This window comes from Ceratotherium simum, chromosome 1 (genome assembly GCF_057802395.1).
Source record: "Ceratotherium simum simum isolate JZ-2026a chromosome 1, ASM5780239v1, whole genome shotgun sequence".
Lineage (NCBI taxonomy): Eukaryota > Metazoa > Chordata > Mammalia > Perissodactyla > Rhinocerotidae > Ceratotherium > Ceratotherium simum.
The window spans coordinates 96,723,539-96,749,984 of record NC_141900.1 but is presented as its reverse complement, the minus strand read 5'-3'; the positions used below and the strand labels follow the sequence as shown (position 1 = coordinate 96,749,984).

At 39.6% G+C, this 26,446-nt stretch overlaps 1 protein-coding gene across 2 annotated transcripts in view; it reads right to left on the bottom strand.

Moving 5' to 3' along the window:
- MGAM2 (putative maltase-glucoamylase 2) overlaps positions 1-26,446 on the bottom strand; it is an 83,276-nt gene that overhangs the window by 13,566 nt on the left and 43,264 nt on the right. For both annotated transcript variants that reach the window (XM_087431879.1, XM_087431883.1), the window contains exons 25-44: positions 25,615-25,893; positions 23,581-23,735; positions 22,367-22,535; positions 21,702-21,798; positions 21,139-21,251; positions 20,541-20,666; positions 18,872-19,000; positions 17,577-17,684; positions 16,040-16,102; positions 14,736-14,870; positions 12,825-12,909; positions 11,606-11,744; positions 7,512-7,645; positions 7,220-7,254; positions 7,003-7,119; positions 6,279-6,427; positions 6,092-6,176; positions 5,238-5,294; positions 4,701-4,825; positions 3,309-3,397 (exon numbers count right to left, since the gene is read on the bottom strand). In XM_087431879.1, coding sequence (XP_087288005.1) covers positions 3,309-3,397; positions 4,701-4,825; positions 5,238-5,294; positions 6,092-6,176; positions 6,279-6,427; positions 7,003-7,119; positions 7,220-7,254; positions 7,512-7,645; positions 11,606-11,744; positions 12,825-12,909; positions 14,736-14,870; positions 16,040-16,102; positions 17,577-17,684; positions 18,872-19,000; positions 20,541-20,666; positions 21,139-21,251; positions 21,702-21,798; positions 22,367-22,535; positions 23,581-23,735; positions 25,615-25,893 — 2,389 coding nt within the window. The remainder of the gene's footprint in view (positions 1-3,308; positions 3,398-4,700; positions 4,826-5,237; positions 5,295-6,091; positions 6,177-6,278; positions 6,428-7,002; positions 7,120-7,219; positions 7,255-7,511; positions 7,646-11,605; positions 11,745-12,824; positions 12,910-14,735; positions 14,871-16,039; positions 16,103-17,576; positions 17,685-18,871; positions 19,001-20,540; positions 20,667-21,138; positions 21,252-21,701; positions 21,799-22,366; positions 22,536-23,580; positions 23,736-25,614; positions 25,894-26,446) is intronic.

The window sequence follows — 26,446 nt, the reverse complement described above, 5'->3', positions numbered from 1 at the left end:
TGTACAACTAGTAAATGACTGAAATGGTATTTGAATCCAGATCTATTGAGTTCCAACATGTCACATGCCTCTCCATGGAGTTTACTTATTAGCTTCATTTTTATTTAAGTTCAAAGACTGATTTGAACTTTGAAAATAGAAGTAATCTAATTCCCTCATATCCCTCCCTTTGGCCAGCTTCTACCTATAAACGAGCAACCAAATCATTTGAAAAGTATCTCTCGTATACTATATTTAATGAATATAGGGTTATAATGTATTATCCATACACTGAGAAAAGAAATTTAAGGTACCGTATGAAATACCATCAAAAACTTAGAAATACTTAGGATACATTTAACAAAATATGTGCAAGACCCAAGCACTGAAAATTACAAAATATTGCTAAGAGTAATTAAAGAAGACCTAGGTAATTGAAGATGATGATAAATAGATATAGATAGATAAATGTCCTAAAATTGATCTACAGAATCAATACCATTCCCATCAAAATTCTAGCAAGTTTTTTTGTTAAATAATGACAAGCTGATTTTAAAAATCTATATGAAATTCAAAGGAGTTAGAATAGCCAAAGCAATTTTGAAGCTACATCAGTCAAGATGATATGGTATTGTCATAGAGATAAACGTATAGATCAAGGAACAAAACAAACAATCCAAAAATAGATTCTCAGCCGCATATGACCTACTGATAGCTAATAAAAGTGTCAAGATAATACAACAGGAAAAAAGATTCTGCTTTTAAGAAAGTGGTGCTGGATCAATTGGATCAATATATGGGGAGAAAATGAACTTTGACCACTACATACATACAAAATTTAATACAAAATAGGTGATGGTCCTAAGTGTAAAAGCTAAAAGTGCAAAACTTCCAAAAATAGAAGAGAAAATCTCTGTAACCTTGGGTGTGATGAAGCCATGTGATGCTATGATTTATGATAAGAAATATATATTTGGTCTTCATCCTCATTTCTGGCACAGAGTTCCTAAAACCCTTGGAATTTCCTAAATGATGAGAGCAATCAAGGTGTCTTTTGTTATGTTAATGACATGGCATTGTCTTCAACGATGATGAAACATATATTTATCATATGACCCAGCCTAGCAATTCCATTTCCAGGTTTTTACCCAAGAGAAATGAAAACATATGATCACAAAATGACTTATACTCAAATAATCATGGCAGATTTATGCATATGGTAAAAAATATGAAAATAATTAAATATTCATCAACAAGTAAATGGATAAACAAATTGTGGTATACCCACTTAACAGAATGTAATCCAGGAGTCAAAAGTAATTAACTATTTTTACATGCAACAATATAGGTGAATTAAAAAAAAATTCTGCTAGGGCCGGCCCCATGGCTTAGTGGTTAAGTGCGCCCGCTCCCCTGCTGGCGGTCCGGGTTCGGATCCCGGGCGCGCACAGATGCACTGCTTCTCCGGCCATGCTGAGGCGGTGTCCCATATACAGAAACTAGAAGGATGTGCAGCTATGACATACAACTATCTACTGGGGCTTTGGGGGAAAAAATAAATAAATAAAATTATTAAAAAAAAATTCTGCTAAATGAAAGAAGATAAACACAAAAAGAGTACACTCTATATGATTCTATTTACATAAAACCTAGAAAAGACAAATCTACTCTGTAGTGACAGAAAGCAGGTCAGTGGTTAGCAGGGCCTGGAAATGGGAGTGGGGGTGTCGAGGGGGGCAATTCACTGAAAAGAAGTAAAAGTGGAACTTTTGGGGTTACGAAAGTATTTTATATCTTTTTTGTGTGTGTGAGGAAGATCAGCCCTGAGCTAACATCCATGCCAATCCTCCTCTTTTTGCTGAGGAAGACCGGCCCTGAGCTAACATCCATGCCCATCTTCCTCCACTTTTTATGTGGGACGCCACCAGAGCATGACAAGCGGTGCGTCGGTGTATGCCGGGGATCCGAACCAGGGCCGCCAGCAGCGGAGTGCCGCGCACTTAACCACTATGCCACCGGGCCGGCCCCAAAAATATTTTATATCTTGATGGTAGTGATGGCTATACAACTGTATACATTTGTCAAAACTTATAGAACAGTATACTTAAAATGGATACATTTTATTTATGTAAATACATCTCAATCGAGTTGATTAAAAAACAATAATTTTACTTCTAGGAATCTACCTTATGGAAATAATCTGAAATAGAACAAAGGTTAATACTCAAAGATATTGTTTACAACAATAAAAACTGAAAGTATCCTATATCCTGTATAGAGAGTAATTATAGAAAGTTAGAAACATGATGAGAAAGCTTCTCAGTGGAATATGGTAATCATAATGCTTTATAAGATGTTAATAACATCTAGACACATTTCTGTCATTATGTTAAGTGCAAAAAAAAAGGATTCTCAAATTAAATATGCAGTATGTTTGTCAGCAATATAAAAAATTAAGCATTCTCTTAAGTAATATGAAAGCAAAAGGCAATAGAGCAAACATACTAAAAGTGGTTATGCTTTTTTTCTAATTTTCTGTCTTTAAAATATTTTCCTTATTGAGAATATATTTACCCTCATAATAAAGAATACTAAAAGAAGGAACCCTTTAGAAATATTACTAGTGAAAAATAAGCTACAATTTCAATAACCGTGACATGTTACAAGATTAGAATGTTCTGGTCCACAGTAATAAGTATTGGAAAATGGTTGTTGCTTGGTAACAATGTGTCAGTATTTTTATAGAAATATCTGAGGAAGAGGATGTTCTTATTAAAGTAACAAACACCAATTATCTAGCAAGATTATATCCCTAGATGGGGAAAGAAAGCATATGGAGTAATATTTCATTGACATAAGTATCCTTTTGACAATATTTAATTCCCAATTTCTGAGACACCAAGAAATTTTTTAAGCTCTAATTTGTCTCCTGAGTGGGTCTACTTAGGAGGGAAAGGGTGCATGCTTAGAGATGGCTGGCCCAAATAATAGAGCCAGGTCTATGAACCACTGAGAATGAATGGTTGGCCTGATATTTGCACCCACACTCTTATCAGAGCGAGACAGTTACATAGAAATAAATCACTGCTGGCTGAATCCACAACATCAAGTTGCTGAAACTACCGTGCTGGGGACCATATACTGTTCTATAACAATTACAGTGTAATATAAATGAACAGGCAAAAGTCACAAAAATTCTCCCAACATCATTGCTTTATTAATAGTAGCAGAAATAGAGATAGGTTTTCAGTTCATGCCAATTATATCCTGAACCTCTACGGGATAGTTTTTCTGAATCTGTGTGGGGACCTTGGAAAGTTCATACTCACCAATGCTTTGTCCATCATCCCAGAACATCTCACCTTCGGCTTTCCCATTGTCATCCAAAGCAACAATCAATCCCATAAAATTTTGTCGACTATGAAAAAAAAAGAGTTATTTTTCTCTAGATTGTAGGTTGTAAGAATGAAGGACAGCTTCTGTTGAAAATATTACTCATCCAGAAAAAAAAAAAGGTAATGCATTAAAAATGCACATAAGGTTTTAGAACAGGTAAAATGAGACAAAATGTGAGATACTTAAAAGCTAATAGAATAAAGCATTTAAAATTGAATGAAACATTTGGTATAACTTCAACCTTCAAAAATCAAATACACATACGGTACTTATATACATATTATTATAAGTAGTATAAGAAGCTCCTTCTTTAGGAAGAAGATCCAATTTAAAAAACAGCAACAACACTCTTTAGTAGTTTCCAGATTGATACAGAATAAAATGCAACATACTTATCCTGGCATTCACAGCCCTCCATGACCTGATCCTAACCTGCCTGAATTTTATAATTATTTATTGTCTCCCTCTCCAGTTAAACTGAACGGTTTACTATTCCCCAAATCCAACTCATTTTTCACCTTTAGTTCTTTAATTCTCCCAGAATTTCTCTTTCCCTTGTCTTCACATATTCAAATTCTATTTATTATTCAAGACTCAACTCAAAGCTGTCTTTCATATGAAACCATGCTCTACACCACAAGGCTGAAAGTTAACGTCTCTCCTTTTGAGTTGTTATTGTTCTTTTTACGTGTGTCTCTCTTGATATAGCATGTTCTTCTTAATGTAATGTTTATGTATGTGTATATACACATATAAAGAATCTCTCCTTGGATTGCCCAAAGTAGACCTGGGAATGAGCACTAAATCCTTGGGTAGCCATCACCAATCAAAGAGTTCATTAATATTCCTAATTTTCTTTTTCTGAGGCAGATTCACCCTGAGCCAACATCCATTGCCAATCCCCCACTACTTTTTTCTATGTGGGACACCTCCACAGCATGCTGGTGCGTGGTGTAAGTCCGCACCTGGGATCCGAGCCTACAAACCCAGGGCGCCGAAGCAGAGCACGTGGAACTTTACCCACTCAGCCATGGGCTGGGTCCCCCAATTTTTTTTAGTAGTGTAAGAGGTACACGCTGCTGCCCTCAGGGAAATTTTTGCCCCGGATCTTTGACACAGAGCTACAGATAGAAGATACCCCCAAGACTGACTTCATAAACTCATCCTCCCCCAGATCCCACTCAGAAAGCACTCACAGAATCAAATCAATGAAACTGTCTGTAATTTGGTTTATTTATCCACAGAGCCCTGGTCGAGGCGGGCAGCGACCTGTAAGGCTGCCTCTTTATGGCAAAGTGGCCTTCAATTTCCACCTCTCGTCCTACCTGTAATAAGTGTTCATTGCAGGCTCTTGCCAAGGCAGGATGTAGCCTCCTCTGACGTGAAGGTTGATGTGGTCAAGCGGAGCCTGCAGGGTTTTCCATTCACCTGTCGATGCATTGCCAGATTCCTTGAAAGGAGAATATAGGCAAGAAATGATGACCAAAAAATAGATGAAATGAACGCATACTTTATTACAAGTCCTTCCTTTCCAAGGAAGTGTGTCTGAAAGTCAGCAAAATATTACAAATCTGAGGAGAAAATCTTTAATTTTCAGCTTTGCTAAAAACTCTGAAAATCTAGTCTTTTCTCCGTATTCCCTAGAGAAAGTGGGGGTGGCAGAGGAGTCAACATGACATGGGTCTAAGATTTTACCTATTTATGCTTTTATGAATACTTTTATTTAAGCAAACCTTCTGTGGCCAAAACGTTGAAAATTATTGCCTTAGAAAATAAGTGCCTGGAAGTCAAGAGAAAGCTCCAGTCACCTGGCTAACCTGCATGGACCAGTCTGGTTCCTCACAAAGTATGTTGGTTCTTACCGTGCTATAGTCGTACCAACGGGCTCTGGGAAAATAAGCACGGATCTCAAAAGTGCTCTGAAACATAAAATCCACATATAATTATAAATATTCCAATAATTTAATTTTAATTTTTAAAATTCTTTCTATAGAATTAAGATAAAAATGGGAATTTTATTAATGATTTTAAGAGTTTCAGAGGTTTTATTGAGAAAGATCCTGGGAAATTCTTCTTCAAGCACACAGAAAAATAAATTTTTTAAAAAAGGTAAATTATATAAAGCCAGGCCTGCTGGTCTAGTGGGTTCGTTTCCTGGTCAGGGAACCACACCACCCATCTATCTGTTGTTACACTGTGATGGCTGCACGTTGCTGTGATGCTGAGAGCTATGTCACTGGTATTTCAAATACCAGCAGAGTCACCCATGGTGGACAGGTTTCAGCAGAGCTTCCAGACTAAGACAGACTAGGAAGAAGGACCTGCCCACTCATTTCCAAAAACCTTGGCCATGAAAACCCTATGAATAGCAGTGGAGCATTGTCTGATAGAGCACCGGAAGATGAGAGGATGGCACAAAAAGACCAGGCTGGGTTCCATTCTGCTGCACACAGGGTCGCTAGGAGTCAGAATCAACTTGACAGCACCAACAACAAAAATTTTATAAGGATGCAAGGCGACAAGACACTAAAATGAGCTATCAACTGAAGTTGTAAAGTTTTCATTAATGGAGACCTTGAAAAAAGAAAAAGATCCCCCTTAGATGTTCTGGAAATGTATTTGTCTGAAAATAGTGAGTTGGACAAGTCAACCTTTAAAATGCTCTTCCTGTACTTTAAGCAATTGGAGAGTTTCAGGTTTATGATGGAAAACTCACACTTTCCAGCACGGGGCTGATTAAGATGGCGGGGCCCAACATGAACTGACCGTCTATTTCCCACGTTTCGTTGTCAGCTGTAAACCTTAAAAAATAAGCAAGAAAAATCCACCCTGTTATGACTGTTGCAGAGGGTTATTCACAAGACATGCAGAGACCTGCTGCTTGGGAAACAGCCTCTACTCACTCATGGAGAAGGGGTCGGACAACAGTGCTGCCCTCAACATGAGCTTTATGCATCAGAGAATAGAGGTAAGGCAGCAGGGTGTATCTGGTCTGGAGGACTTTTCTTGAGATCATCTCAAAGGTTGAATTCCAGGCCACAGGATCTTGTCTCTAAATGGATAAAAGAGCATATGACAGATTGCTCCTCTTTATTTCTCCTAGTGGTATCAGAAAAGGACCAGCAGGCACATATCCTGTATGTAGGTTACACATCTCTTCTACCTTCATTTCTAGCCTACTCTCTCCCACACCCCTGCCATCTTACTAAACTAGAGCTTCTTTCTTCCACCTCTTTATCGTAGATTCATAAGTCCCTACACAAGTCTAGCCTTGGCCCTGCACCTGTGTGGAGAGATGGGTTTCTATGCAGCACTGACATATTTGGACGGATTTGAGTAAAATACAAATTCACTATTCTTAAAAGCAAAGGGAGTTCCTTTTATCTTAGCCCCATAGGAAGCCATAAACACTTCTCTCCTCATAGGCACTAATCCCCCAAGAGATGAGAAAAAGTATATTCTTTAAAATTGTTGGTAATTCTAGGATTTTGAACTCTGTGTTTTCCAAGAAAGGGAGGTTCTGGTGATTTCTATGATTTTTCTCAAGAAATAAATATGATTATTTTGAGGATTCAAAGGAAGTTGTGATGTGAGGACACAAACACTGCAACATGAACAGCCACTCACCCTTGTCCCGAATGTGTTGTGGTTCCTGGAAAATGGATAAAAGGCCCCCAGTTGCATCCAGCGAACACACATCTCATATTCAGCATCTCCAAAGAACCCACAAATATCTGCTCCTGTCTGAGAAGATGTAAAATCAGAGCATGAGGTGAGACTTCTGTGGGTTGCAGACACACTGAAATCTGACTGGGTTATTTGTAATGGCCCCAATATGACTTACATAAGATATCCCAAAGAGACTGAACTCCATCATGCCTGCAATGAGAAGATACAGCTGTGTTGGACAAAGCAGCCCTCTGGGAGGGTCAAACCTACCCCATTAAGCCCTGAGCCACTCATGATGAAAATATCAAAAAATGGGTGTGAATTTAAACTCACACCCATGGAGAACTCAGCTCCTGTTGATTTCACCAACCACATGGATGATGATTAGACATAACCAATGCAGCTAAAAAGCACACACTCCAGTCCCCTCCCCACCAGTAGAGGCCTCTGGGAATAATCCCACACACCAATGATAGACTTCTTCAGCTGGTCCCACTCGGCCGTGTTGTCTCCCAACCAGTGTCCTCCCCAGCGGCCAGAAGAGGGGAAAGTAGAGCGGGTGATGATGATCCCTCGCTGTCCTGTCACCTCCTGCACAGCTCTGGTTGGAGGGGAACAAGGAGGTGAACTGAAGGTGAATTTGAGAGTGGACAGCCATGGAACTTCATCACAGACAGTAGCTTCAGCCTGGAGCATGAGGTGGCAGTGGTGCTCCATTTTGAGCCAGAGAGCTTCTTCCCTGAAAGCATCTGCTATTTAGAAGTGATGCTAAGGGCCCCAATGACCGTCACAGCAGGACAACTGGAGATATAGCATCACCTAAAGTGTGGATTTCCCTTATTTTAAAAAAATCTAATTAACTAGCTGTCTATACAGAGATAGGAGGAGGGGGTGGGTTGAGGTGTAGGACAGATATTTATGAAACAATTACTCAATCCCAGGAATTATACTGATCACTTTCATGTGTACTGTCTCACAACTCCGCGTGGAAGGTTTCCTTGGCCTCCTTTAGGAAACTGACTCTCAAAGAAGTTAGATAATTTGTTAAAGCCCATTTAAAGAGCAAGAAGGCAGACCTGGGATTCAAATAAAAGCATATGTGACTACAGCTTTTTGATAATATTCACTCTACAGTGCTCCTGCTCAAAAAAGCAGGATAAGTTTTGCACACAGGGGCAAATGTATATAAAAGATGTTTGAATAACTCTCCACGGAAGGTGATTCTTCTGCACTCAGCCTCAGACAGAAAATAAAAACAATTGTGTTAAAGAAAAATCAATGGAGCAAAAGAGCAAGTCTGTTAACAGATGTTAGTATATAATGCAATCCAAATATTTGCTAAGGAAAGCGTCACAAATCAATAGACACAGATGAATTATTCAATAAATGATGTCAGAAAAAGAAGATAGCTACTGTAATGGAAACTAACTTATTTAGGTCACTTCCAATATTTCACATCAAAATAAATCCGAAAATGGATGGAGATGTGTGTGTGCGCACGTACGCACACACACACACACACACACACACACGCTAGTCTGAGTGACAGATAATGAAGGCCTGATATAAGGCAGGGATATGAAGAGTAAGGGTGCATGTAAGTGAAGCAAAGAACTTTGTCACTGACCATTTCAGAACTCTAGAAATTCACCAGCCATAGAGAAAATGAAAACTGTCTATCCAAGAAAAACTACTAATCCTAGCAAGATAGTGAAGTCTCTGGGACCTCAACTTGGGGCTAGTCTCAGCCCACCACATTCCTAGCTCATTGGCACCAAAAGCCAGCAGCCTTGCAGCAGACTGAGAGGTTTGACTTCTTCTGGAGATCTGTTAAAATCATCATTCCCAGAGAGCAATAAATATTTTTTTCTAACTTCCAGTCCCCTGAAAAACCTCTATTCCCAGGGTGTTGTGGCCATTTGATTGGACTCAGAGTTAACTCAAGAGGGAGAAAAAGATCCCCCCAGGGAATTACCAAAACCATAACAATTTTCCGGCAACATCACAGGTGCTCAGGCTGTGGTCTCCGTTGAGGCAAACAAAAGCGTAGCTGGGAATTTAAAAGTAAATCCTGGAGAATTAGAACCATAGAGAACTTTGTAGGCTCCTACATACTGCTGGAGATTTACAGACTGCACATGCATGCACAAGACTCTTGCATGCCCAGGAAAGAACTATGAAAGGAGAAGGTTCCCATGATTCACCTCTGGCTGAACTTGAGGTCCTGAGCAAGCAGGAAGTGAAAGGGAGGGCTGTCTTACAAGCTGCCTAAAGTTTGAAGGTGTGCCTTCTCTTACTGATCCCCTTGGTAATGGGAAAAAGACATGGAGGCAAGGCGTTTACTATGCCCTGGGTGGTCTAATGTTCCCCTCAGTTTGACTAAACTTTAAGCTAGCTTCTTCTTGACTCTAGGACCCTGACCTCCCATTTCTTAGAGCATTTACTTTAGAAACATTTTAACTATAAATTCTTTCTCTGCCCCCTTGAGATAGAAATCTTTTTAAAAGCCTCTTGCCATTTATACCCAGAAATGTCTTTGTCATGGACCTGGTAGCCATCCTTTGAAATGTAATCAGCAAGGAAGACAATGCTCTTGTCTGAAGCGTCTGTAGGAGGCTAGGAGCCTAACTTCAGCAGGGCCTCTGCTCCAAGTTGTAACACTACCTCCCATCACAAAGATATGAAAATTTACTTTTTCTTTGACTGAGGCCAATTAGCAAACACACTTGAGGCCTATGAACACCCCACTCCAGCTCTCAAAATCTCTCCAGACCTTTCTTTCAATGGAGTTGACTTCAAATTGAGTTCTGGTCTCTCTCTCTTATTGCAATAGCCTTGAATAAAGTCTTTCTTGTCTGGCTAACTTGTGTCCAGCATAAATTTTGCCTCAACAACGGAAATATTCTGACCAACCATTGGCTGACCACTGAAATGGACTGATCCAGGAATATCCTCAAGGAAGTCAGGCTTAAAAATGAAAAAAGAACTTACAAAGGGGCAGGGGTATCAAAGAACTCAATGGCCACACACTGCAAGAGAACATAGAATCTACAGACTGAAACAGAAAAGTTGCTAAACAAATAAAACAACCACAAGTAAAACAACAAAAACAGCAACAATAAAAACCCAGCAACAACAACAAACCCTACAGGGGGTGGGGGAGGGATTTTATGCCAAAGTCGTTACAATTTATTATCTGAAATGCCCAGTTTCCAACAAAAAATTGTCATGCAAAGAAATAGGAAAGTATGCCATATGCACAGGAAAAAACACATCCAACAGAAAATGTTGCTGAGAGGACTTAGTAGACAAGCACTTTAAATTAACTACTATAAATATGTTCAAAGAACTAAAGGAAAGCATATCTAAATAATTAATGGAAGGTATGACAATGATGTCTTACTAAATAGAGAATATCAATAAAGAGACAGAACTTAAAAAAAAGAATCAAATAGAAATTCTGGAGTTGCAAAATACAATAACTGAAATTAAAAATTCACTAGAGGGACCAGGCTCAAAATCAGACTTGAGCTAGCAGATGAAAGAGTCAGCAAATTTGAAGATAGGTCAATAGATATGATCCAGTCTGAATAGCAGAAAGGAAAAATAATGAAGAAAAGTGATCAGAACCTCAGAGATCTGTAGGACACCATCAAATGTGCCAATATACATGTAAGTAGAATCTCAAAAGGAGAAAACAAAGGGAAAGGGGCATAAAAATGTTTGAAAAATTAATTACTAAAAACTTATACACTGACAACTATAAAACATTGCTGAAAGAAATTAAAGGAGATCCAAAGAAATGGAAGGACATCCCATGTTCATGGATCAAAAGACTTAACATTGTTAAAATGGCAATACTCCCCAAACTGCTCTACAGATTTAATGCAATCTCTATCAAAATCCCTGTTACGTTGTTGCAGAAATTGACAAGATGATCCTAAAATTCTTATCAAATTCAAGGGACCCAGAATAGCCAAAACAATCTTGAAAAAGAAGAACACAAAATACCACATATTGTATGATGTCATTTATATAAAATGTCCAGATTAGGCAATCCATATAGACAGAAAGTAAATGAGCAGTTGCTGGGGCTCAGGAGGTGGGGACAGGGGTAAGGAATGATTGCCAATGGGTATAAGGTTGTCTTTTGGGACAATGAAAATGTCCTATAATTTGTAGTGATTGCTGTACAACTCTATGAATATAGTAAACACAACCTAACTGCTCACTTTATTTTTTTATTGAAGTATATTTGATATATAACATTGTGTAAATTTACACAAGGTGTTCAACATGTTAATATACAATGTTTATATATTGTACTACGAGTGCCATTGTAGGAATAATTAGCACCTGCTTGCTTCAAACAGGGGAATTTAGCAACCAACTTGATTAATACACTCACAGGGGTTGTTGCTGCTTGGGCAACCATGCCTGATATTTTGACATTCATCCACTTAGCTTGCATCATGTAGATACAAGCACAATACATATATGACAAGACAAAAGCAACAATGTGGAAAATGGTCCTTGCCGCCGGGGACAAAAACACACTCACTCGTATGTGGGTCTGGTCTGCGACCACCCGTACAGGCTGTGCACGTCGTAGTGCCGCACTACAGAGCCATCTGGCAGGACCTGCTCACTCTCCATGCACAGGGTCTTGTTGCTCAGACCGCTGTCCCTGGACTCCAGATCTGAGAGGAAATGCTGAGTTATTTCTCGAACAACGTGATTTGCACATTCACTAGAATTGCCCCTCATCTTGGCATTTCTCTATTTCAATCAACAACCTTCTTACCAGTAACAGCTCCAATTGCAAGAATTTTTTTTGTTTACAAAATCAATGTCCTGTGACTTTATATCTAGTGGAGAGTAAGGACAGGGTATGGAGCTGAGAAAGGCACCCTTCTTTTTGCACCCACTCTAACATTTATAGAGAGCTATCATAGCCCATCTGTGAACATAACGCCATTGTTGTCATGACTGTTTCTTCCACTAGATGGTAACGTTCTCAAGGGAATCGTTCTTGTTTCACTCAACTTTGTGTTAATGTTGCTAAATTTTTCTGATTTGTCAGCACTTGCCTGATACACAAATATTAAATTAAGGGAGGAAGGAGAGGAAGGAAGGAAGGAAGGGAGGAAGGGAGGAAGGGAGGAAGGGAGGAAGGAAGGGATTTAGTGAGCAATAAGAAGGATAGCAGTGACCTAGACACAAAGAAACTTGGATTCCACCTTCATCCCACAAATTACTGGTATAGTGCTTTTAAGAAGGTGAGAGAGTTTCTGTAAAGTTTCTGTAAAATGAGAGAGTTAAACTATCTGAGATGCCTTTGAACCCAAGGTCCTATGATTCTCTATTTCTGTTTGCATCACAGGACAACCAGGGAGTGTCCATGAAGTGTCTGTGACCGTGGGCAGTAAGAGTGCGGGGACTAGATTTTCATTCTCTAATCAAAAGAGCATGTGTGTGTGGTGTGTGTGTGGTGTGTAGGGGGTTATTTAAAATTTTAGCAATTAGCTCATAGTTATCAGTGTAATCAGATGCACCATGCGTTCCTTGTTTTGTTTTTTCATACCATATCATGTAGTTATTTCTATGCTTGATCAGTAATTTATTTATTTGCACTATTCAAGGTCATTCTATCTGGGACTTTATGTCATATTTAAGAGTATTTTCTCTCTCCAAAATTAGGCTTCACTTTGACAATACAAGGAAAACCTTCAGAGTTTTTGAGCAGGGAAGTAATTTGATGAAATGATCATTTTACATACATGGCATATACGGTGGATTATTAAGAGTTTCATCTCTGCAGCCCCAGACAGATCCATCCACAAAGTTTGATGGTTCATTCATATCCTGCAATGAGTTAGCAAAAAAGATTCCGTGATGTCAGAGGCAGTATGGCCCTTGCTATGGAGGACACTGACCTCACGGAGATGCATGTATCTTATGGAAGCCCTCGCATCAGCTGGTCACTTCATTGTTTAATCTCAGGCATCGACTTGAATGGACTCTAAGAATTCATGTTCGTTTAAGGAGACTGTTCAAGTCCTAGTTTACTTGGCATTTTTAAACTCATGAGGATTGTTTCGTTTGGCAAAAATATTGAGATTATGCTAGCCTCATGGACTAAGGAAATGTCCTCTTGATTCATCTCCCCCATACGAGAAGCTTATCTTGTTTTTTTGTTTTTTTGGTTCTTTTTGTGAGGAAGATTAACCCTGAGCTAACATCTGTCGCCAATCCTCCTCTTTTTGCTAAGGAAGATTGGCCCTGAGCTAACATCCGTGCCCATCTTCCTCTACTTTATATGTGGGACACCTGCCACAGCATGGCTTGATGAGCGATGCACAGGTCTGCACCTGGGATCTGAACCTGCAAACCCTGGGCCGCCAAAGCAGAGCCCTCAAACCTAACCACTACACCACCAGGCTGGCCCTTCATCTTCTATGCGTGGATTACTCACTTTTTTCTGTGGCCAATGCTTACTGTTATCTTTCCCTACTCTTTCTTAGTCCCATAGCTTAGACTAATTCTGACGTCAGCATAGACCAAGCACAAGGAGGAGCATCTCACTTTCTGCAGTAGATGCAGTCCTGAAAAGTTGTAGGTTAACTCAGAAACAAATCTGGAAATCAAATAATACTTTCAGGGATTTATTACTTAAATGCAAAAAATAGCAATTCCTGAGGTAAATATTCACTGCCTATTTTACCAATGGTGTTAAAATTTTGTATATCGGACTGTCTTAAATAGGACATAGAAAGCCAAAGGTAAGCATTTTGGGAACTACTGACTATTTGCCTCCAGTGGAACAAATGTCCCAAAGATATCAGGATCTCTATTCCTCAGAGTGACCCACGTCTCTTCATGGCTTGAGTGAATCTGTGCCCTTTCACATGTCTGCTCTGTGCCCATCTATCCTCAAGGTGTGAGTGGCCAGGGAAGCCCCAAGGCTGCCAGTGGGCTTAGACGTTTGTCTCTGGGTGGATCACAGGCTTCTTTCAGCCTGGCCCAGACATGAGAAGCTCTTCAGAGCTGGCTATGAATATGCTCAGGATTTCAGGCCACTGGACAGTAGGGAAAGAAATTAGGACACTGATGTGCTTCTCATCCCTAGAAAAACACAAATAAAAGAGCCTTTGGACACATGTCCCAGAGACATCTCAGGAAGCCCTGCTCTTAAGCCCAACTGACACGAGTAACAAACATCTGAACAGGCCTTTGAAGCCATTCTCTCTGAGGACTTTGCACCAGCACTTCAGTGAACATCTATTTTCTCTCATATTCATGCCTTGCCCACCCCGAGTTCTGCCCTGTATCACAGGATGGGCTCTCAGGTTCCCTTAGCGTTGGCTCCTGGGTAGGTTTGGCGAGTGGGAGGCACTGGCAAGAGAATAGAGGGTGGGAGATAAGAGAAGCCAAGGTATTTGTCCCTCTTTCTCTGACAGCATCACCAGTGGTGGCACCTTTTCCATGGCCTCCAACTTCCACCAGACAATATGCCCCTGGGTAGACCTGCAATTATCTCTGCTTCTCCTGGTGGTCCCAGCATCTCAATTCTGTAACAGCATCTCTCCCTTTCATTCCTCCAGCCCCAGCTCCCCGCGTTGCTAGTCTCCGAATGGTCTCCCCATGTTCTGCTAACATTTCCAAAGAAAACCCACTAAGGGTGCACTTACAATCCACAGTCCATCAAACTTCAAGCTCTTCTCTGGTTCTCGAGGGTTTGTATAGAGTTCTTCTATTTCCTTCTTCCACCATATGGCTGTGTTATTACGCAAGAAGTCAGGAAAAGCAACGTAGGCTCTGTACAGCTGTAAGATTAACACATACTCTCATGTTGGGTGTCAGCCTGCCCAGGAAGGGGAGTCTGGGGATCAGGAAGGGGAGATGAGCAGGTACTTGTGCAAGGCACTGCCCCACTCAGTGTGTGACCTAACCTCAGGTCTGCTGCTGCTCTGTGCAAAGTTTACTGAGGACACAAGAAACCAGGGTTGTTTGATTTTGTTTTTATTTTCCTGGAAGGTTGGATAGTCTTAAGTCCCTTTTAAACATGGGATTTGTTTTATGACTGGGTGTTAATCATATGAACTGGAAAATTAACTGTCAATATCTAAACATTCAAACTTTAGAGATACAAATGCTTTTCCTACACTGGCCAAATGAAGGAGACCAGTCATCCAGGGAAAAGCCATTGTAGACCAGTCACCCAGGGAAAAGCCATTGTAGACCAGTCATCCAGGAACGGGATGCCAGATGCCCAGGCTGATGTGACATCAACTGCTGAGATCAAGGACATTACTTTTTTTTTTTTTTTAAGACACTTTCAAAGTGCAAGGATTTTATGATTCTTTTTTTTTTTTCCCTCTGGGAAAGATTTGCCTGAGCTAACATCTGTTGCCAATCTTCCTCTTTTTTTATTTCCCTCCCCAAAGCCCCAGTACATAGTGTATATTCCTATTGTAAGTCCTTCCAGTTCCTCTATGTGAGCTGCCGCCACAGCATGGCTACTGACAGATGCACAGTGTGGTTCTGCAACTGGGAACTGACCTCAGGCCACCAACGCAGTGAGAGAGCTAAAATTTAACCACTAGGCCATCAGGGCTGGCTCAGGACATTACCTCTTTTAACTGGCTTACATTTTCTTTTATATGCAGACAATTCATTAAAGCCCAGTCTGTTTGTAACCTCCCCAGTGAAAATATTCTACACTTTGTTTCATTATTTTTCAAACAACAGTATATTCAAACAAAACACAACACATTAAAGGCACACATGTGAAGATATGTCATTCGTTATTTCCTTCTACACATTTCCTGTTTAGTCGTATGTTGAGTTTTCCATTTGAGGGTCTTTTTCTGCCAAGAAATTACCAGTTGACAAGCACTCTCAACTTACAGCTACTTAACCAAACATCAGGATAAAACTCATAAGAATCCAGAAGTTTAGGGCAATGTAGACAAAAATATGTGTGTAACTATACCTCAACCTGAGTTTCATCGTCAAGGGATCCATCCACAATCACATTGGGCAGATCTGGCCAAACCTAGAGAAAAAGAAAAAAAATTAAAACCTTTAAAAGGTATTGCATACAGACCATGAGATGTTTCACATGTTAGACTCTAATGACATGCATCTCCATAAAATTCTTGGGGATCTTTGCCACTAATTAAATTGTAAAGTCTGAATATATGAAATTCTGTTAGGTGAAAATAGGATGGGGTCTCTTTACTCATTCTATAAATTTTCAAAATTTCATTTTTGAACATAATGATTAACTAAATCTGTTTTAAACATATCCTCTGAACAACCACCTTTCAAATAATTACTCAGCTCTGTGAGACACCTATCACAGACCTATAACAAAATTCCCTTTATAAATAGCAAATGTGAAATGTGACTCTAAAGAAATAAGATTGATTTCCACCCACAACCCATAAACTTAGCCTCCATACTTTAAGCAGCATCATGATATATTGGGGACCCCAAGTATAGGAAGCATTAAAAAATCCATAATGTCAACCAACTTCATCAATAATTAGGAGAACATTAACTATACACCGTACACTGATTAATTCATTCATTCAGCAAACACTTATTGAGCACTTACTATATGCTGGACACTCTTTTACAATCTATATCTACTGAGATTTAAGCAAGAAATAGTCCTTGTTTTCTAAGAGTTCACAGATGGAACAGAAGTGCTCAGTTGTATGTTATACTCTCTGAATATATAGAAATGGAGAAATATATAGATATATATATATATATATATATCTAGAATATATATATATATATAGAAAATGGAGAAATAGGGAGAGATAAACTAGTCATTGAATGCTTCATAAGAGGGAATATTTGAGTTGGTCTTGAAGTGCAGATATTATTTGGGTAAGCTGAGAAGGCAACATTCAAAGGCACAGTGAGCATAGCTGTACCCAGAGCAATAGGAAGCAGCATAGTATAATTAGAGATCAGAGTTTGAATCTTGGCTCAGAGCTACTGTCATCTGGAGTCAGGAAGTTCACTTAATATCCTGTTCCTATAAACCAAACAATGAGGATGAGGGCACAAGAAGGAATTAAAGAGGATAAGAGAAGAAGGATAATGTATAGTATTTAATGATTTATTTAGATATGGAGGCTGAGTCAGCATCATAGGTCCAAGATGAGTACAAGTTTTGAGTGTGAGTGACTGGGAGACATACATTTCAGAGCCATTCTCAAAGGGATGCTTTATGTTTGCTAAATGACCAGCTGATATACATAAGGCGTGGGGCATCAGAATATTTCCAGACAATAAAACAAAGCTCACAGATATTTTAGAGGATTAGATATGTAAATTTGGTCTTAATGTTTATTGAGCTAATCAGTATCAGAACAATTTCTACTCATCCATAATTTATAAATTACCCAATATAAATATATTATTTATATATTTTGCCAAGATTTATTAAGAGCCTATTTTAATCAAGACATTGTGATGCTCATTAGTTATAGACATCTTCTCCAAAGCCATACCTTTCCCCAGACAATATCACTGTTGTCAGGCCATTTGATGAATACGTTGTTTTCCTGCCCTCTGGTGAATGTGAGATACTGGGTCTCATTGCCAGAAATGGCTGGGTCCTGCAATGAGAGGGTTTAAAACTCAAACACGAGAAAAACGTATCCAAGAAAATTCCTCTCCAAAGTTTTAACAATTCACAGTGCAGAAAGAAATAGTGAACCTCAATACCAAACAAAAACAAAAACAAAAAAGCACAACTCATGGATAATTTGTTGTATGTCTACTGGGTAAATGAGAAGTAAAAGAATATATTGATGTTTCTCTATAAAATTCTTGAGGAAAAAAGCATGCTAACGTATGAAAACAATTCCAGGAGACAAACCAGGTTAATAAGACATTACCCTCAAGTGGACAAAACCAATTTATTGTGTTTCCACCGGGTAATAGCAATATTCTTTAAGAACATGAAACTTCTTTCTTCTGTTCTGTGGCCCAATTTGTCTGCCTAAAGTGGCCTTCCCGTTCACCCCATCCCATACCTGCCCCAATTACTCTCTATAATAGTACCCTATTTCACAATGGTCATATAAATCATCACTATCTGAAATTATATTTTTATAATGTTTGTTTATTTGCTGTTTTCCTCCAATAGAATAAAATCCCTATAAGAAACAGAACATAAAACAGTCAGCAAATAATGTTTTAATTTTTGAAAGCTATGAGGGAGGACCATTTCCGGGTAACTACTTCTGTGTTTAACAGGATATAGGTTCCAATGTAAAATAATTAAATTGGTATCCTGGATCTTAACACAGTCATTTGTGAGTTTAATTAACAAGAAATAAGTCCCCTAAGCCTCACCTTTGCTGAGTAATGGTAACAATAATTGTAACTTAAAGAGGTTTTTGAACCCCCCAAGGTAAAGATGAGACTAAGATAGAGCTATACCCTCTGAGGCATAGCCAGAAATACTGAGACTCTTTTTTTCTATATTCAATGTTTCAGCCCACAGTTCTTCTAACTCTACCAAGAGAACAGTAATAATAAATTATATCCCAGTGACACTCAGTTATGAAAAATAAACATTGCAGCGTATCAATTTTTAAAAGCCATTTTTTCATTTGTTTTTTCCTCCACTGTTTATTTGCATTTTCATACTTTTTCCCAAGATTACAGATTCACAGAAAGCTGCAAAAAAGGTTCAGGGAGGTCTCCTACACTCTTTATACAGTTTCCCTCAATGGTACTATTTTTGAACCATGAACATAGAAACAGAAAACGGGATCTAATCTTTCTAAGTACCTACCAGAATGAGAATAAATCTCATGCCATCACTCTTCATCTGCTCAATCAGGAGACCAAGGTTTTGAAAGCTAGGGCTGAGGGTGAAGTCCAGCTTCCGGTCCATGTAATCGATGTCTACATGCTGGACATCCTACGGGGAGGAACATGCAAGATGCTTGGGATCTGGCAGCAGGTACTCCTCAGGGCACACAAGCTGTTCTGCAGGCCCCAGGTCCTGTGCTTACTGACCCCAACCCGGTCCCTCATAATTTCTTGTCTCAGTACTCCCCTAGACTGACTTTTCAATTCTCTAATTAAAATTGCTTTCTGATCCCTGCATCCAGCTCACCTGTCCCCACTCCTTCTGCTTCTGTTCCCCCAAGTGGAATTCTCTCCCCTTTCTTTCCTCCAATTCATGTCTTTTCCACTCTTCTATCTCAAATTCGGTGCGCTTATCAAAGTGCTAGGTGAATTTTCAAGGGTAAAAGCAGGACTTCCCCCGAGAAACAGAAAAGATTGTGTATCTGTTTCTTTTTAGTCCTCCAGTAAACCTGACTGAATTTATTCACATTTAGAACTACATTATTTTATAGCTTTCTAGAATGTATATATTTCCACCATCTCCATTTGACTGGATGGTCCTCAAGATGAGAACCTTATCTTCCCTTTTCTCTGCACATGAAAGTCATTCAATCAATGTTGAATGATGGCCAAAGTGGTTAATATTAGGTTGAAAAAAGAGATGCTTCGTTTTAGTCGGAAGGTGATAATCATGTATATTGCCGTAAGACTCTAGGAAAAACTTGTTTACAGGAGCAGAGACTTGTGCATAAGCCAAAGCTTGGAAAAGAATGAACCAACATATTATTAACACTGATTGTCTTGGTGAAGTATATTTATGGACTTTTTCATCTTTTAACTTTCCAATCTTTTCTAATTTATGTTTAATAAGTATCCAGTATAGTGGTATATAAAAAAAAATTAAGCCTGGATGAATGTTTCAAATTATCTTTGATAAGAACATCATAACATTTTATTTTATTCTCATCTTCCAATCATTAATTACCCTCCAAAATCTCAGGAGGTGATTTGAAAGCAGAGAAAAAGAATGTGTGATGAGAAACTGATCATTATAAGAGGACAAAGAACACACTATTTGTGGAATTCTGCTTGTTGACTGCAACTGACTGCACTTCTATGGACTTATCTAGGGGATAGGTTGTCAATGTAGGATATGCATGTATTTAAGAGAAAACAAAGGCTTGATTTTAACTGATTTTTTTCATATTGTCACTTTATATTCATCCTCTCCAAAAATAGTCACAATATGATTCTCCTAAAATTGACATAATCTTGACATGATTCTTACTTAGAAGTCTCCATAGTCATGGTTTAAACCCAGCCATGGCTACTGTAGGATATTCCTGGCAAGAGGCAGTGAGTAACAATATCCTCCAGTCACACGGCTAACTGCTGAAGGATTTATGCAACTTTCAATTTCGAACCCTTGATTTAAAAGAGTGGCATGAAATAAATTTAAAAAGCAATGTTTCCACACAGGACTAGTTCCACAGCTACTGTTTCTTTATACTGAAGTAGTCATCCATAATTTCTATGAAGATATTTCAATCTGTAATTAGCCACAAATTCCCATAACTAATTAAACCTCAGGCTGAGTGAGGGTGTCATACATAGGGAATCTGGGCTGCCATCATTGCATCATACAAGTCGGAGATTTCAGTATCATTCTGGTATCCATAGCGACTCAGCTGGAATCCCAAGGCCCAGTAGGGAGTCATTGCTGGCCGACCGATCAACTAGGAAAAAAAAAAAAAAATGGATCCAAGTAGACTTCTCAGGAAATAAAAGATGGGTGACTTATACTTGAAGAAACTTGAGCACTTCTACTGAGTACTGTCTGATCTCAGAGGCCTTACTCAAGAAAAATAAGAAAGTCAAAGAAATGTGGAACAACCATGGGGACGTAGATTGATAGAAAATCTCCCTATATTCTAGAGCTTTCCACCCTAGGAACCCTGAGAACTCAGTTGTTATTACTGATTAGAGATTCTTATAAAGGCTATTTAGCAAATAATAAGAGACATATGGGATATCAATATGCCTTGATAGCCCCTTTACACTAAAACCTCACTTTCAGAAAAGACAGCAATAATGTAGTCAGGACACCCAAGAGCCTTAAGAAAAATAATTGGCTTTTCCCAGTGCTAAGAACATGGTAATACCCAATAAACATTTGGTAGTTTATCAATGGATAGAATGACTTCCGACCTCAGTGTATTGCTGAGTTACAAGCTCGGGGGTTGGTCCCAAAACCATATAAAAGTCCAAAATCCCTCCTGTGGTGCGGTATGTCAGGGCAGGAGTAGGCTGGAATGTCACATCTGTTAAAAAAAAAGATAGAAGAGGAGGACCATCCTTGGAACTATAAATCACCCTATCCGGGAATCTGTCCTAAAGTTTGCTGTTTTCACTCTTTCTTTAATGCCCACCTCCTCTAGAAAGTCTTCTCTCATGCAGTGGAATCAGAGATGAATTTGTAGGTACTCCAAACATAATCTTAATGTCAACATCTTAAATCTTTCTGTGAAAGGGAGCTAAATTGTCACAGTAAAATACGGTCATACAAGACTAGGGACCATGTTTAGTCAAAATTTTACCCCTAATACCTGGCCTAGAGCTCTTAAGAAATCTTAAATGAATGAATGGAAGGTCAGTTTATTTGTCCCATTTCCTTTGCCCTTGAACTTCTTTACTTCTATTGATATTCCAGATCCTGATAAAGTGGTCACAGCTATTTATGGTGGTATATGGGGAATGTGCCTCTGTCTTACCCATGGCATTGCTGTTTAGCAGGAGCACTCCATGGGCACTGCCGTCCTCCTCCAGTGCCATATAGTAGGGGTGGATGCCATAGGAATTCTTCTTGTACTAGGAGAGTCATGGGGGAGAGCAGGTGGGTAATCAAAAAGAGAAAATCCAAGAAATTGTCTCCACCTCATAACCCAGACAGCAAACTCCTACTCGACGCTGAAGATTCAGCACAACGGCATGTCTTTTGTAAAGCCTTCCTTAACCCTCCCTTCCATCCCAAGTAAAGAGCTAAGTGCCCTCCCTGCTCCATACCCTCTTTGTTTATCATTACGTAATTCTACTATAGTACTGTTTACACTGTTACCATTATTTCTGCATCTCTCTCTCTCTTACTAGCCTATAAGCTTCTGGAGAACAAAGACAATGTTTTATTAAATTAGACAGTGTCTTATTCTATGTGTGTCTGACACATAGAATATATTAAAGTTTATGAAATAAATAAAATCCATAGTCCACAGGAAATATATATATATATGTTTGCATAACATTTGGCTTATTTCACCTGAAAGCACAATTTATCAATATAAGGTGAAGCTTATTAGTAGGGTACTATACATGGGCATATGGAGTGAAATAAATTCATGTAGAGAGAAAGTGATTGATAATCTTATTCTTCTGCCCTTACCGCTGGTGGCTCATCTCGAGCAAACATTCCCCACGTGTGCCAGCTCATGTTTCTTTTGAAAGCTGTGTGCTCAGTTTCCCCAAAGCCGTAGATGTACTCAGAGGGGAGGCGGGTAGAAATGGAAAGGAACATGTCGTTGAAGGTGAAGCCAGGGAGCTGAGAATCCCAGCTACAGCACAAAGGCACAAACCAGACCAAACAAGAGATACATTAGGATGCCTAGTTGCTTCAGAAGCCTCCTGAATGACTGCACATCTGGCTCCAGGTTCAGATACTGTGAGATGACCCAGGTCGCAACAACGGCCGTGACTCACTACCATGGTTCTGTGTTTGCATTTCTATTCTGTAGTATGGAAGACTGAGACTCCTTTTCTGGGTCATGAGCTCCTGGAGGGCAGGGACCATGTCTCATTCATCTCTTTATTCTAGTGCTCATTGCCTGGCATATCAGCATGAATAAATGTCTGAATAAATGAATAAGGTCTAACCAAATTTTCTGGCAGAAAAGTGTGAAACTCTTATAACTACTTTTCTGGATTGGCCAAAGAACTTCTCATCAAAGAGGGCAATAGACAGAAAATCAGACACACAGTCAAAGAGAGCTGAAGGCTGTCCACATGTGCACACACAGGTGACAGTTTCTACTAGTATGGGGCACGTAAGCCACAGGCAAAATCCAGACCTTTACTTCATTCCATTCAGCAGCAGGACAAGGGATAAGAAATGACAGCTCCTTTCACGCTTAACATTGTGAAAAGGCTTTAAGTCTATGGTGTCAACAGAAGCACAGACCGTAAGATGTCATTTTGCTCTTGTTAGTAAACTTTGCCCCTCTCTCCTGACTCTTCTGTCATTGTTTTTAATGAAGTGTATATAGAACTGATTTTTATCTTAGGTTATCTGTTGTACTTATTAAATAGAGTTTATTGTTCCACCTAACAAGAACAATAAGTATAACATGTATTTTTCTTTCTCTGAAATCAAACACTTAGTTTTTTTAAACCTCTGATTGATTAATTTTTCTTGTTGAGTTAATGACTAATAGAAAACGAAATCCCCATTGAAGTAGGGAAATAGATATACTGTCTGTTGAACAAACACACACACACATATTTACCTAGAGTCTCTAAGATTAATATTTCACTCGCATTAATTAGAACCACTGTAACTAGATCTAGAACCACTCTAATTAGAACCAAACAAATAGTGCTTACATCACAGTGTTGGAGCTTTTTCGTCTAATCTGGATCCCGAAAGGATTGCTCTGAATTCTGACATCGTACAGGCAGTTTTCAGGGGAGCCAACTGGAGAGGGAGGGGTGTTCAGAGGCACTGGGACCTCATACCTTTTATTAGTGGGATCATAGATCTGATAAGGAGAGAGAAGGAAACTTTCTGATGGAATCTCAGACCTAAAACCCCCCATGCCAGCTCATATAATTCAGTTCCCATGTTTTCTGGCCAGTTTGAATCACATCAGGAGGCATCAAATACCCGAAAGCAAATAACTGTGAGGTCTACCCACCCACGGTGCCTGATACAGATCCCGAACTCCAAAAATGCCTCAGTAATACCCATTCAAAGCCAGGGAGGGAACTTCCTCTAAAGAATTTGTGATTTAAGAGTATAGAATCTTGTGGATAGAATGTGTGGGTGTGTTTATGAGTGGGTGGTATGTGAACATGTATGTGCATGTAACTGTGTAAGATTATGCGTGAGCATGTGCATGTGTGTTGGAAATTAGAGAACTGAGTTTTCATATGGACTCTGAGGTCTTCTTCCTGGTTGAGCTTCCAGATGTCGCACAGCTTTGCCATTCCTAAGATTGCTCTGTGGTACCGACCACTTGTTCCTACTGACCTAACAGGACTGATGTGTGGGGAAGAGCGAGAGAAGTGATCTGTGCCATGCAAGATCAGGGAGTATTACACTACGAGCAATCTTCCTCTTCTTTGTAATATTATTAGCCCACATATTACGATTAGGACAAGTTTTGTCTAAAGCCTCACTTCTCAAAATAGTGTTTCTCAGACCAAAAGTAGCAGTATTACCTGGGAGCTTGTTAGAAATGCAGAATCTCAGGCCCCACCCCAGACCTTCTGAATCTGAGTCTTCGTTTTTACAAGATCCATATGGTGATTCATCCAACACTAAATTGTGAAAAGCAATGTCTAGCTCTGAGCTGTCCAAGGCAGTATCCACTAGCCACATGTGGCCATTAAGTACTTCAAATGTACTAGCCTGAACTGAGACTCACTATAAGTGCAAAATACACCCCAGATTTTTTTGTGTGTGTGAGGAAGATAGGCCCTGAGCTAACATCTATTGCCAATCCTCCTTTTTTTTTTCCCCCAAAGCCCCAGTAGATAGTTGTATGTTATAGTTGCACATCCTGCTAGTTGCTGTATGTGGGACACCGCCACAGCATGGCCGGACAAGCAGTGCGTCCGTGCGCGTCCGGGATTCCAACCCGGACTCCCAGTAGCGGAGCACGCGCACTTAACCGCTAAGCCACAGGGCCGGCCCCTACACTCCAGATTTTGAAGACTTAGCATGATTAAAAGATTCTAAAGTATCTCAAAAATTGTTTTTGGATTACAGGGTGAAATGATATTATTTTAGCACATTGGTTAAATAAAACAGTAATAAAATGCTAAATAAAATTAAAATTAATTTTGCTTGATTTTTTCAAATACATTTTTTAAAATATGGCTATTAGAAAACATGTAGTTCACATTGTATTTCTATTAGAACAGAGCAGTAGGTATCAAAGTGTGGCCCCTTACCTTGCAGCATCAGCATCATCTGGAAACTTGTTAGCAATGCAAAGTCTTGGGCTGAAAACCCTGGGGGTGAGGTCCAGCAATCTGAGTTTTAACAAGATCTGCAGGTGATTCTGATGCATGCTCCAGTTTGAGAACCACCGCTAGAGAAATAACTCTAATGTTGGAAGTGAGTTAATGCCACTCATATGAGATTACCACAGAGCAGACACATTTTTCTCAGGGCTAATGGATGATTCTTTGAGGATGTTTATGACTTAAGAGAACTCATCATTATAGGAAATTCACAATCCTGATGGATCTAAGGTCGCATCCTGGCTCTAATATTTCCTAACTTTCTGACTTCTACATCTCTGGACCTCAGCACTCTCATCTGCAAAATGGATGTTTCGATGACTTCCATCTGCACGGAGCTGTAAATTAGGAACTCCGTGTTGAGGAGCAGAATCTGCAACACGGGATTACCTTGAACTGCAGCATGTTTTCTGTGTGGTAGATGACACTCAGTTGGAGGAAGCTGATCTTTGCAGAGAGAGATTCAGAGGCGGCGGCTGCTGCTGCTGCGGGTTGGGATGGCACACCCCGTGATGATGGTGATGGTGGTGCCGTTGCTCGTGCTGACTCAGGGGCTGTCAGGAGGGCAAGGTCTGTGCTGATGCCCGTGGGCAGGTACTGAATATTGCTAGCAGCATAATTAGGGATAGTGTCATAGTAACAGGTGGGCACGCCAGGAACAGTTGTGTGCTGGAAGAAGAGGAGGAATTCAGTCAGCCTCTGACACCACATTCTGAGGCTCTAATTACTGATGTTGGTTAACACAGACTAAGTCTCTGATGCCATGCCCATTATTATAGGTTAAATTATATGTTCCCCAAAAAGGGTGCTAAGTCCTAACGCCTCATACCTATGAATGTGACCTTATTTGAAAACAAAGATTTTGCAAATGATCAAGTTAAATGAGGTCATTAGGGTGGGCCTAATCCAGTATGACTGGTGTCCTTACTAAAAGGGGAAATTTGGACACAGAGACAGATATGCACCTGGGAGAATGCTAAGTGAAAATGGAGGCAGAGATCAGGGTGATATTTCTGCAAACCAAGAAACACCAAAGATTGCCAGAAAACCACCAGAAGCTATGAGAGAGAAATGGAACAGATTCTCCCTCACAGCCCTCAGAAGGAACCAACCCTGTTGACATGCTGATCTCAGACTTCTAGCACCCAGAATTCTGAGATAATAAATTTATGTTGTTTTAAGTCACCCAATCTGTGGTACTTTGCTCTGGCAGCCCTGGCAA